This window comes from Festucalex cinctus, chromosome 14, assembly GCF_051991245.1.
Source record: "Festucalex cinctus isolate MCC-2025b chromosome 14, RoL_Fcin_1.0, whole genome shotgun sequence".
NCBI lineage: Eukaryota > Metazoa > Chordata > Actinopteri > Syngnathiformes > Syngnathidae > Festucalex > Festucalex cinctus.
The window spans coordinates 23,615,996-23,628,110 of record NC_135424.1 but is presented as its reverse complement, the minus strand read 5'-3'; the positions used below and the strand labels follow the sequence as shown (position 1 = coordinate 23,628,110).

Sequence of the window (12,115 nt, the reverse complement as noted above, 5' to 3'; positions counted from 1 at the left end):
TTTCCACACAATAGGTCAAATATGGTAATAATAATGAACTATATAATATATATAATGAGTTCATGTTCAGGACATCCTTAGTTTTATAGAGTATCCCGATGATTTTTGACATTTTCCTTTTAACATTTTCTACATGTGGCTTCCAACATAATTTATCATCAATAACTACTCCAAGGAATTTATTTTCATACACCCTTTCTATTTCATTTGAATTCACCATAATTTTAACTTGGTTAGTAATTTGTCTAGTGCCAAAAACTATGTTTGTTCATGCATGTAAAATAAACCTCTGTTGACTACCTACCCTGGATGCTCTGTGTTAGATTATTTTATGTCGTGTCTAACAAATGCTCTCATGGTGAATAGATTTTGACTTACTGTGTGTATGATCTGAATATATTGTTCGGATTTGAATACCGGATAATAGGTTTTGAAGTGAAAAGTCACGGCTTTTGTGAAAATTGTTAGAATTTTTGTGTTTGTGTTTAAGGTTTTGAGAAAATGGGTACAGGTTTCAAGAAATGTGTATTAGCAATTGAGAAAGACTGTAATAAGATGGTTAAATTATTATTTTTATTTTCGTGTTTACGAATACCCTTACCATTCCATGTTACTATTTTATAACTTTTGCATTGCTCGACCTGCTCCTCTCCCTCCTCTAATTCCTCTTCCTCTGGCTCTGCCTCCATCCATTGCGCTTGTTTGGACTCTCCAGCAAACTGTACACTCTGAACTTGAGTTTATAGGTGTGGTCACATCATTAGCAACAAGTGTATTCAATTTTTGAGTTGTTGTGTGAACGCCAGTTAAGTCCGTTGTGTTCAAATATTGTTGACTTGTGGTAAACATTTTGTATCGCATGAGAGCAATTTGTGAATTGTGTCTTCATGTAAAATGTTTTTATGGCATTGGAAAATGAGGGGTTACATTTATTCAATGTGTTTAGACAACTGGTCATTCGGTTCAGAGGATTGGCATTTGGGTTTTAGTATTTGAGAAAATATCCCAAGGAGAGCACGCTGGCAGACGTCTAACCAACCCCCTCGCTCATATCCACCAGCCCCCCAACAATTATGGTCATTGAAACACACACACTCAAACTGTGACAGAGTCCTAGTGTCTCCAACAAGCCTCAGAAAATTCTCACGAGTGTAGGGACATCTCCCCTTTCTGCTACGCATACCTCGCTGCTACGCATATATGCTCTATGCAGAGCATGTATGTGATGGACTCAAAGCCACACACCGTTACGCCTATAGGTAAGCTTAATTAGTTTTCACTTGTCACCACTTTTCAAATCCTTGAGAAAATGTTAGCTAGGATGTTTCAACTAACGGTTGCTGCATAAAACTATCATAAATGGATATCTGTGTAGATGTTTTTTTAAAGAAGCAGTTTTGGAAATCTCTTCTTGAAAACCAACATTACAGTTACCGTTTAATCTTACACTGTTCAGCTCTCATGCAAACGCACACACGCATACACAGGCCCCTCAGACATACATTTGACCTCCCCGTGAATCTTTGACTGCCTCTGCTTCCCCCTACTCACAGGAATATTGAACAATCGCCTTTCTCAGACCAAAAATGGCCCCTCGCAATTAGCTGCGTATCCGTTCTTCTTCAGCTTAATTTAATTTTATGACCAGCAACCCCTGTCCTCGCAGGGGTAAGGAGACTATCGCTGATGATGGCTTTTCACCAATTTCTACATAAAATTATCATTATAAATAGAATCAGATCTAAGTAGATGCATATTTTTGTAATATATTTTAGGAAGCGTTGTCTTTTCAAACTAACAACATTATAGCCACCGTCTAACCTCACACTTCTTCAGCCGCCCGTCTGTCCTCACACTTCTTTGACCCCCATGCAGCCATACATGCGCGTACGCACACACAAGCACAGACATACATTTGACCTCCCCATGAATCTTTGACTGCATATGCTTCCCCCTACTCACAGAAATATTGAACAAAAATGTCAGATAGTAACTATTTCAGTAAGGGGAAATTATATAGTTTTATCCGTTTATTTTCAGATTCAACCCCAGCAGTCACGAACGACTCTTACAACATTTTTACATATAATGTATAACTTCATGTTTTTTAATTTCATAATACCAACCACCGTATCACAGTTTAACCTTACCTTATACTTCTTGTTTTACAACCTCTAAAAATACAATCTTTGAGCCGTGTTTGCGCATACTTTTCCCCCTTCACCATAATAGAAATGGCTAGTACTTTTCCCCCGGCGGTTTTACCCATACTAAACCACTCCCTCCGATCACGTCATTCAATCTCATTATTATTCACTCAATCTAGGGGGCGTGCACCGGATCCGGAAGTTAACCAAACAATTAGCATTTGAACCCGGGTCAGCCATGATATCTGCAAAAACAGGTAGGAACACCACCTACACATCATCCATCTTCATTAAGGGGTCATTAATCTTCATTAAATGACATCAGGAAGTCATTAAGGGTCATTCATCTTCATTATATAACACCTGGAAGTCATTAAAGGTCATTCATCTTCATTAAACGACATCCGGAAGTCATTAAAAGTCATTCATCTTCATTATACGACATCCGGAAGTCATTAAAGGTCATTCATCCTCATTAAACGACATCCGGAAGTCATTAAAGGTCATTACCCCTCATTAAATGACATCTGGAAGTCATTAAAGGTCATTAACCCTCATTATATGACATCTGGAAGTCATTAAAGGGTCATTAATCTTCATTAAATGACATCAGGAAGTCATTAAGGGTCATTAATCTTCATTAAATGACATCAGGAAGTCATTAGGGGTCATTAATCTTCATTAAATGACATCAGGAAGTCATTAAGGGTCATTAACCCTCATTAAATGACATCAGGAAGTCATTAAAGGTCATTAACCCTCATTATATGACATCTGGAAGTCATTAAAGGGTCATTAATCTTCATTAGGGAGGGGTCATGACCCACACATGACCCCCCTAATCTAATTAAGAATGTCATCCATCAAATTTTGACAGAAGCGGCCTTGTAATATTCTCTCTAACTGTTTATGGCACTTAATAAATATGCAGAAGACATTTTTATTAATAGACAAAACTATTAATGTTGGAAAGTAAGAGATTTTGTTTAAGTCGAATTAAATTACAAGTTTCTTCTTTAATAAAAATAATGGTTAAAAGTTTAAGCCCTTGGTACCTTATAATCACCCATCAGTATGTCTTTTTTTTTGTTTGGCAAAGTTATGTATCCCACTGACCTGTGATGGTAGCATGGACATTATGCTTCTCAATTAACAAGTATCTGGGACTCTCTGGGAACCATGGCAACAGCATCAACTGGACAAACGTAGGTGCCACCACCACAGAAAGAAACAGAGGCCAGTGTTCCTCCTGTAATACAATATACATTGTACACACATAAAATTAACACCTTCATTTGAAATTGTCAAAGTGGTGCCTGCTGTATTGGCAAAAGTGACATTAATTTATAGTGATTGGTCCTTACTCATTTGCTCCATGCACAAAGTTGACAATCTCCATCTTCACGGCAAAATCGCCAGTGTTAGATTAACACTTTTAAATCAAAGACAGTGTTTTTAAGTGTCCACATTAATGAGTGTGTATCTTACACTTTTCAAAGTGTTACTTTTTACACACTTGACCAGTGTTACTCCAACATTGTATGGTGTTAAAAATATACACTGGTGAACACTGAGTAGTGTTGAAAGTACTCTACATTAGTGTCAGTGTTAAAAATTGAATTCTGACAAAACTACATTTACCTGATCTTCAAACACTTGTGTGTATTGCACTAGTGTCAGTGTTAAAAATTGAACTCAAACTACACTTTTCTCAAGTAAATGTTACATCATTTATATAGAGCTTTCCCTCCTTACAAGGCCCTCAAAGCACTTATAATAAATAAAAGAATAAAAGTGCAAATATCTCTGGCATCTTATTCCCTGAATTTTATTTTAAACCGATTAAAGTATCAAATTTCGAATCACCGTAACAGACGGCATGTTCCGGGTCATATAATCATGATGACGTATGCCGTGCGTAACCGGAAGCCGTCTTCGCTTATTTCATTGGGAATTTGCCGACATAACGTGCAAGAAAAAGACGTCTTCAATTACAAATACTGTTCTGAGTAAAGTCCTCAACACGTCCGGTTCCAAGTCATTCCATGTGGGGGTGTCCGCGCCTAATGTGTGCTTAGCACATGACATGTAGCTTAGTCGAGCAGAGAAAAAGTCACCCGGATGTTTAGCGTCCACTTAAACTTGCCAGCAGTTGGATCTGCCAGTTTTATCTGGCTTTCGGACGGAGTCCACCATGGCCATACTGCTTTTGAAGAAGTGCTTCTTTGTTGTAAGGCGTAATTCCACCTTTGATGTCCGCCGTCGGACACGATCATTTCTTGTGAGTGTCAATGCTGTCATTCGTTCCATGTAATTCATTCAATGTGTATTTTACACACGCGATACGTCACAAAGGTCACGTGACTGTCCAAAATGCCCAATACAGTACTTAACGAAAACATATTCATAAAAAGTGCTATAAAATCATAATTGCTCAAACATAAATTGGCAATTTTTTTTCAGGGAAGAGTTGAAATTAACCATTTCACAGAATAGCTGGTTAGTTTTTCACAAGTCTTGTATTCCTTTAAGACTTATTTTTACACTCCTGCATTTGGCTGAATTATGGCTGGTTTGACGACCGCTTCTCTCTTTTGGTCCCTTCTCCCCAGCTCGGAGAGGGAGTTAGGTGTCAATGACCGAATTGGATGCTGCTGTACAGATTCTGCACCAGTTGACTGGAACAAGATCAGCACCTCGGAGTTGCTGCTATGGAGATTTCTGTAACGACCAACCGGGCCTGGTTTTGAAGAGAAGCCACTTTTCTGATGGTGTCATCTTAGAGTGCTTCAACTCATGAAATGGACTCTCGCACTACTCTAGTAATGTTAATAATGTTTTAACATTGTCAATGTATGTTCTTTTAGTAAATTTTGTAACCTACTTTTATTTACACTTCTTCCTCTGAATGTTAACTACTGTTTGTTGATGCTTCTGTGTTGTCTTTCCTTGTGTAAAGCAAATTGGGTTGCCTTGTGTATGAAATGTGCTATACAAATACACTTGCCTTGCCTAGTTAACATTGTATAGCACCACATACCGTATTTTCCGCACAATAAGGCGCACCTAAAAGCCTTCAATTTTTTCAAAAGCTGACCATGCGCCTTATAATCCAGTGCGCCTTATATATGGATCAATATTGAGCCGCAACAGGTCTCGCTGTCAAGACACTATTGGTGACCGTGCACGATCGGTGACGCGCATGCGCAGAAGATCCCGCCATCTTGGATCGCTAGCTAATACTAATACTTTACCTCAGAGAAAATAATAAAACAGCTGTTTATTCATATTGGGAGTGAATGGAGTTGTCAGAAAGCTGATTTGTAATCTATTAATAAAGTTTGACTGACCTATCTGACTGTTTTGTTGACATTCCCTTTAGCGCAGCACCATCTAATGGATGCATAACGTAACCCCAGCCTCCACTGTAGCGCCTTTTATATGAAAAAAGTTTTAAAATATGTCATTCATTGAAGGTGCGCCTTATAATGAGGTGCGCCTTATAGTGCGGAAAATACGGTATTATATATATATAAATATTTGTACATAGTATAAATCGAGGCCCACACGGCATCTATTGCAGCCTGGTCACCCTTGAAGGGGGATTCCCACAATGAGTTTTTCCTTGCCGTCTTGTGCTTCAGATCAGGGATGTGGTTAATATTTGTCAACTGTGGGTGTGTGAAGCCCTTTGAGATTCTTTTGTGATTAAGGGCTGTAAAGTATGAAAGTCCACCTCTCTTTCTGCTTCTCTGTTGAGCACAGACTTTCTGTGTGTTTGTCATTGTTTTTAATGCCACATTATCGCGCGCAATCACGCGAGACACGGCGGGAAGTTGTCGGCGACTGAGCTGCCGGACCGCAGCTGTGCGCAGCTGTGCAATTTCTCCAATCAGCTGTGCGCAGCTGGCGTGTGTTGGCCCAAAAATTGACGCGTGCGGAGCACGCAGTCAAGACGCACCGCAGCCGCACCACACACACATCCGGTGTAATCCTGGGGTTTGTTGGTTTCATCATATTTATTTTTTATACAGCTGGGATAGACCCCAGCATGCCCTTAACCGTAACCCTCATGAGGATCAGCGGTTAGGAAAATAGATGGACGGATTTGTACTGGCCCGTGACAGCCTCAGTGAACTTCGTAGCGCGTCACAATCACATTGTAGGCCCAGCCCACTATCAATGTCGAACTCTGGCACAAGTCAGCAGAACACATATTCAACTACAATTACTATACGGGGCAGCACAATCAACAACTAACATTAAGAACAAAACACATAATTACATCAATTCCGGACTATTAGCCGCGACTTTTTTCACACGCTTTCAACCCTGCGGCATATACAATGATGCGGCTTATTTATGCATTTTTTCTAATGGACTCATCATGGAAAATACAAGTTTCAGTCTCAGTGACTTTTACCGGTATGTTATTTTTAACTAGCCCTGTTATTACTGTATTGCTGCTGTGTTACTGCCACATCACAGGCACTGTTTGGAAAGAAAAGCTAAGGTATATTATTAAACCTTTGAAAACTCTGTGTACAGCCTTTCTTTGTAAATATCTCATGTTTCAATGTGGGCACATGCGACTTATAGTCAGGTGCGGCTTATATATGTACAAAATGCTTTTTCCTTGAGAAATGTACTGGGTGCTGCTTATAATCAGATGCGGCTTATAATCCGGAAACTACGGTATATTTACAAATTTTACAAACACACACGGACACCCCCCCCCCCCCCCCCCACACACACACACACCCACCCCAATACAGACCTGTTCAGCCATGCATGCCAAAATCCACCACTGACCTGGATGGTTTTAAAGCATACCTTTCCTAACAGTTCATGCAGTCCAAGGATCTGTGCAGCGAAGACTCCCGTGCCAATAAAGATACTTGGCACCAGACCCAGAAAGCCCCTGAGGTTCTTTGGTGCTATCTCACCAAGGTACATTGGAACGACACTTAAAGAGATTCCTGTAGTTAAAAAAAAAAAGAAGACATGATCTAATTAAAATCCTGATTTAACTGAGATGGAAAATTATAGTTCAAAAGTAAAATCACCTAAACAAAACTTTGAACTTGAGAGCCTATTGAAACATCTGCATCTGATGACAAGTTTAGGTTTATAGATAAAATCTTTGTTTTAATTATTATCATTATTTTAATTACATTACGGGCGGCACGGTGGATGACTGGTTAGCACGTTAGCCTCTCAGTGTTGAGGACGCAAGATCGAGTCCGGGCTTCGGCCTTCCTGGGTGGAGTTTGCATGTTCTCCCGTGCCTGTGTGGGTCTTCTCCAGGCACTTCAGTCTCCTCCCACATTCCAAAGACATGCATGGCAGGTTAATTGGGCACTCCGAATTGTCCCTAGGTGTGCTTGTGTGTGTTGATGGTTATTCGTCTCTGTGTGCCCTGCAATTAGCTGGCAACCAGTTCAGGGTGTACCCCGCCTACTGCCTGAAACCAACTGGAATAGGCACCAGCACCCTTGTGAGGAGTAAGCGGTTAAGAAAATGGATGGACGGATGTATGGATAATTACATTACACAATTCCAATCGGCCAACACAACATTGGAAGCATGGCATATGGTCCACTCGGACTCAATATCCCCCGAGTTGAAACTCCTTCTGACAGGGTACTCTACCAGACATTCCTAGCAGACCCTCACAATATGCTTGTTTGGAGCGGCCCAAATGACCTTCCGAGATCGGTCTGAACACACCACATACAGCAGTATTATCTGTTAAGATTATCATTTGGATGTTGGCACGTCCCTACGATTTTCGGGAGGGGGGATTTGGGAGGATCTAAGATCGGGCTAATTCTCCTGCCGGCTTTACTTTCCCACCCCCAAGACCTCCTCCATGGGATACTCCGTTCACCGTCTAGCCAGAAATGAGTCACTCTTAACAGCCACACGGTTGGAGGATTGGCCTTCTCGCTGGAGGTCCGGTGCTCCAAATATCTCAATAACTCCGTCCATATATCCATCTATCTTGTGCACTGAATATCATTACTAGGGTCGGACGCTGTGTATTTCTAAAAGTCCAACTTTGACATTTCGTCCAGCCAACCCTCAGCAGGTGTTACACCGCTACCTTGGAAGTAGTCACTTGCATCTCTGGCTGGAAAGAATTAATGTTCAGCTGCAAGAAAGATCGGCGTCCGAAGCTCATCGGCGGAGGACGGCAAACTCGTCGGCTGCCGGCGGTGGGCACAAACAACAATCAGGACCCATCCTCTTAACTCAAGGCAGAAAGAGGCGGTCCTCTCATCTACCTATGTGAACCCCCAATGTACAACTTCTTGACCTCACGTACCAGCTCACCCATACCAGCTCCAGCTCCTTGCCTGCCACATAGCTGATGTTCCACGTCCCAAGAGCCAGTTCATACTGTACCTGACCACTTTGGCCCCTAGGCTTTGTTTTCCATATGTGAGCCTGACCCTACAACTTAGCTCCCAGGATGACAGGGACACAGAAACCCTTCAATCACAATAAGGTGACGGTTCATGGAGGAGTGGGAATGGTATGCATTGTAATAGTATAGCACTTTTATGGTTGGTGATATGCGAAGAGGTGATTACCTGAGTGAATCCCTGTGATGAAACGACCAAGTATGACCATCTCAGGTGAACCACAACTTCTGCTAAAGCCCATTAGTGAACCAGCAATAAACACCAGAAGTGTGGTTTTTACCACTGTGCCTTTCCTGAAATTCCACCACAAACATACAACACAATACAACAAGCAGTATTTGGAGAGCGTATTCTTACCATGCAACATTTAGAACCAACTCTTCCAAAGGCATTTAAAAAAATGTATTATGGTTTTGCTCAGGTTGCAATTGTGCTTGGAAGTTTATGAGACGAATAACGGTATCTGAATATGATGACTGGTGCATAAACTGTATATTTGGGGATCTTACCTGCCATAGCGAGTTACTAGCACACCCACAATTAAAGAGCCCAGAAGACCTCCAATTGCGAATACAGACACAGTCAGTGAATACATCAGTGTCAGGGTCTCCTCGCTGAGTCCAGTTCCATTGCGGCTCAACACTGTTTCGTTGTAGAAGTCCTTTATATACTAAGACAAGAAGGAAGTAAGATTAGCTCAAAATACTGGCAATGAGAAACAATGTAATACAAGTATGACATTTTGAGATATTGGCTGGCAACCAGTCCAGGGTGTACCCCGCCTACTGCCCAGAGCCAGCTGAGATAGGCGCCAGCACCCCCCGCGACCCTTGTGAGGAATAAGCGGTCAACAAAATGGATGGATGGATGGAAGGACATTTTAAGAGATTACATGAGTACTGTTAGTGCAGTTTGCTGTGTCATGGCTGCTGTGTTTTTATGCAGGTTATTAATAATCCATTTGAGTCAATTCATGTTTATAAAAAAAAACAAAAAAAACAAAAAAAAAACGCTTTAATGACTAAGAAACAAAAAGACCGTAAAATAACCATGTGTCTCCACTGCTCAACAACAATGACTGGCTGAAAATTTCCCCATAACATAACATGCATAACATGACATAACATGCAACCTTACAAAGAAAGTACAACAATGATGTAGCTCTTAGCTCTTAACCAATACACAGAAACTATTTTAGTGATTAAGACAAGAATGTAGTTCATAAAATTGCCATCCCACCCGATAAAAAACAACCTATCAGACAGAAAGGTGTGATTTATGTTATGCACTTGTGAGCACACTCATTTTGGGCTTACCCTGTGCAGCTAACCACCTTATTTGTATTGGATTGTTCCTGTAACACTTAATATTATCAGTTTGATGTTGCTTTGAGTGTGCTCGCTAGTGCATGTCAGATGATTGACACTTTGCAAGTCACACCTTCTGTCTGTTTTTTTGTTTGTTTTGTTTTTTTCCTCTTTGGGGCGTGGTGATATTTTGTCAGTCAATTAAAGGCACAAGCCCCATCTTGTGCCTCTAATATGATTTGCAAGCAACCGGAAATGGTTAATTTGTTTTCTTCTTCTTCATAGATTTTCTGTGTGCACACTGAATATGCTTTGAATGTCACGAGACGAGGCAGATGCCAAAGAATAATAGCAAGTGTAGCAAGAAAAGAGTGATGCCTTACAGCTCATTAGACATGGATTTTTTTTTCCTTGGGAAGAATAACCAATGATACTAGGGCTGTTTGATTTTGCCTAACAAAAAAAATCCCGATTATTTTCTCTCAAACCCGAATTTCCGATAACGATTTCTTTGTAAAATAAAAAATAATGACAAAAAGTATTTTGAATGTTATTTAAACTTAATTTGTCTTTCTGTGAGCTCAAAGTGCCAGTGATTTTAACTCTGTTAATACACACAGAACAATCCTTTGGGATTAAGCGCATCTTGCTTATACAGCAGACTTCAGCTCTGTTCTTATTTAAAACAATAATGAAAGAGGAAAGTCCATATACCATGAAATATAATTAAGTCAGATAAGGTAGGTAGGCAGCTAGGCTCATAGTGATGTGCTACAGTCACATTTCTTTCTGGTCTTACTTAAACATAAATCCATGTTTAGTGCAAAACTGTCACTAATAATAATATGCAGGTTGACAATCACCTTATCTAAACAAACACAAATACACACCACTAATACCAGTGAAGGTAACAATTTAAACAGCATGTTGAGCACCTCATCTTTTCAAAATACATCAGATTTCTCTGCTTTTCATAAAACAGAAATGAATAAATAAAAGTGTAAAATGGAAACCGTTAACTTTTGTAAAATGATTAACCTACTGTCATAACTGTGTTTTGTTTTATTTGAACTGATGCAATCGGCTTGTAACTATGTGATGTCAATAATCTTTAACCTCTCTATATGGTTAGAAGCTAGTCAGCAGCGAATCAGATAAATCCAGGTCAGTCCTGTCTCAGCTCCTTATATGGTCAGGAGCCAATCAGCAACGAATCAGATCAATCAATGTCAGTCCTGTTTCAGCGACCTATCAGGGTTACCCACATGTCTAGCCTCAACCAATAGGATCAATTCACTGCCTATTTAAGCTGTCTAAGAAATGTGTGTGTTGTAGGATTATTACTCACTGTTCCTTGGTGCTTCTTGTTGTTTTCTGTTTAGTCAAGTTATGTGAATAAATAGTTAAAACCTTATTTGTGTCTGCGCTTTGGGATCCAACCCTTCAGCACACAACACCTACAGTTAGTCAAGTAAGTCTGTAACCCGTCCAATCAGTCTCCTGGTCAGCCACACCGCTCCCACCCATACGTGGCAATCTGGCAGATGTTGTAACGTATTTGGTATTGACGTAAAGCTCCGCTTCTCTGCTTTCAGAATTATGTTGCTAGTGCAAACGGTTCAAAAGTTATGGTGATTTGGAAAAAAACCTTGTATTTTCCAGTCGGGTTCCTACCTGGGGAATAATTATGTTCACTTTTCTGGCCAAACCTAGCAGAATCACCAGTGAACATGATTGTTGTTTAAAGCAATAGAACACTTATAAATCATTTTCCAGTACTGGATTAGACATTGTGTACAAAGAATAAAAGTGCAAATATCTCTGGCATCTTAGTCCCTTGAGTTTTATTTTAAACCGATTAAGTACCAAAATTCGTATGAGCAAACTCCCATTGAATTGAGCGAAGACGTCTATCCTTTCATGTACGGGATACGTCATCACGATCACGTGACCAGGATAATGGCGTCCCCCATGGGATCGTGACGACGTATCCCGTGCATAAAAGGAAAGACGTCTTGCTCATTTCAATGGGAGTTTGCTGACTCAATTGGCAAGAAAAAGACCATCTTCGATCCCAAATGCTGCGCCAATTCTGTTCAGAGTAAAATCCTCAGCACGTTCAGTTTCATGTCATTCCGTGTGTTGTGGTCTCTCCTAATGTGGGCTAAAGCGTGCTTAGCATACGACATGTAGCTTAGCCTAGTAGAGTACAAGTCACCCGCATGTTTACCGT

The 12,115-nt window shown here is 40.4% G+C and overlaps 1 protein-coding gene across 4 annotated transcripts in view; it reads right to left on the bottom strand.

Annotated features, from left to right (window-relative positions):
* slc2a15a (solute carrier family 2 member 15a) overlaps nucleotides 1–12,115 on the bottom strand; it is a 54,604-nt gene that overhangs the window by 29,991 nt on the left and 12,498 nt on the right. For all 4 annotated transcript variants that reach the window (XM_077495338.1, XM_077495341.1, XM_077495342.1 and 1 more), the window contains 4 exons: nucleotides 9,085–9,245; nucleotides 8,744–8,868; nucleotides 6,981–7,126; nucleotides 3,264–3,396 (listed from right to left, as the gene is read on the bottom strand). In XM_077495338.1, the coding sequence (XP_077351464.1) occupies nucleotides 3,264–3,396; nucleotides 6,981–7,126; nucleotides 8,744–8,868; nucleotides 9,085–9,245 (565 nt within the window). The remainder of the gene's footprint in view (nucleotides 1–3,263; nucleotides 3,397–6,980; nucleotides 7,127–8,743; nucleotides 8,869–9,084; nucleotides 9,246–12,115) is intronic.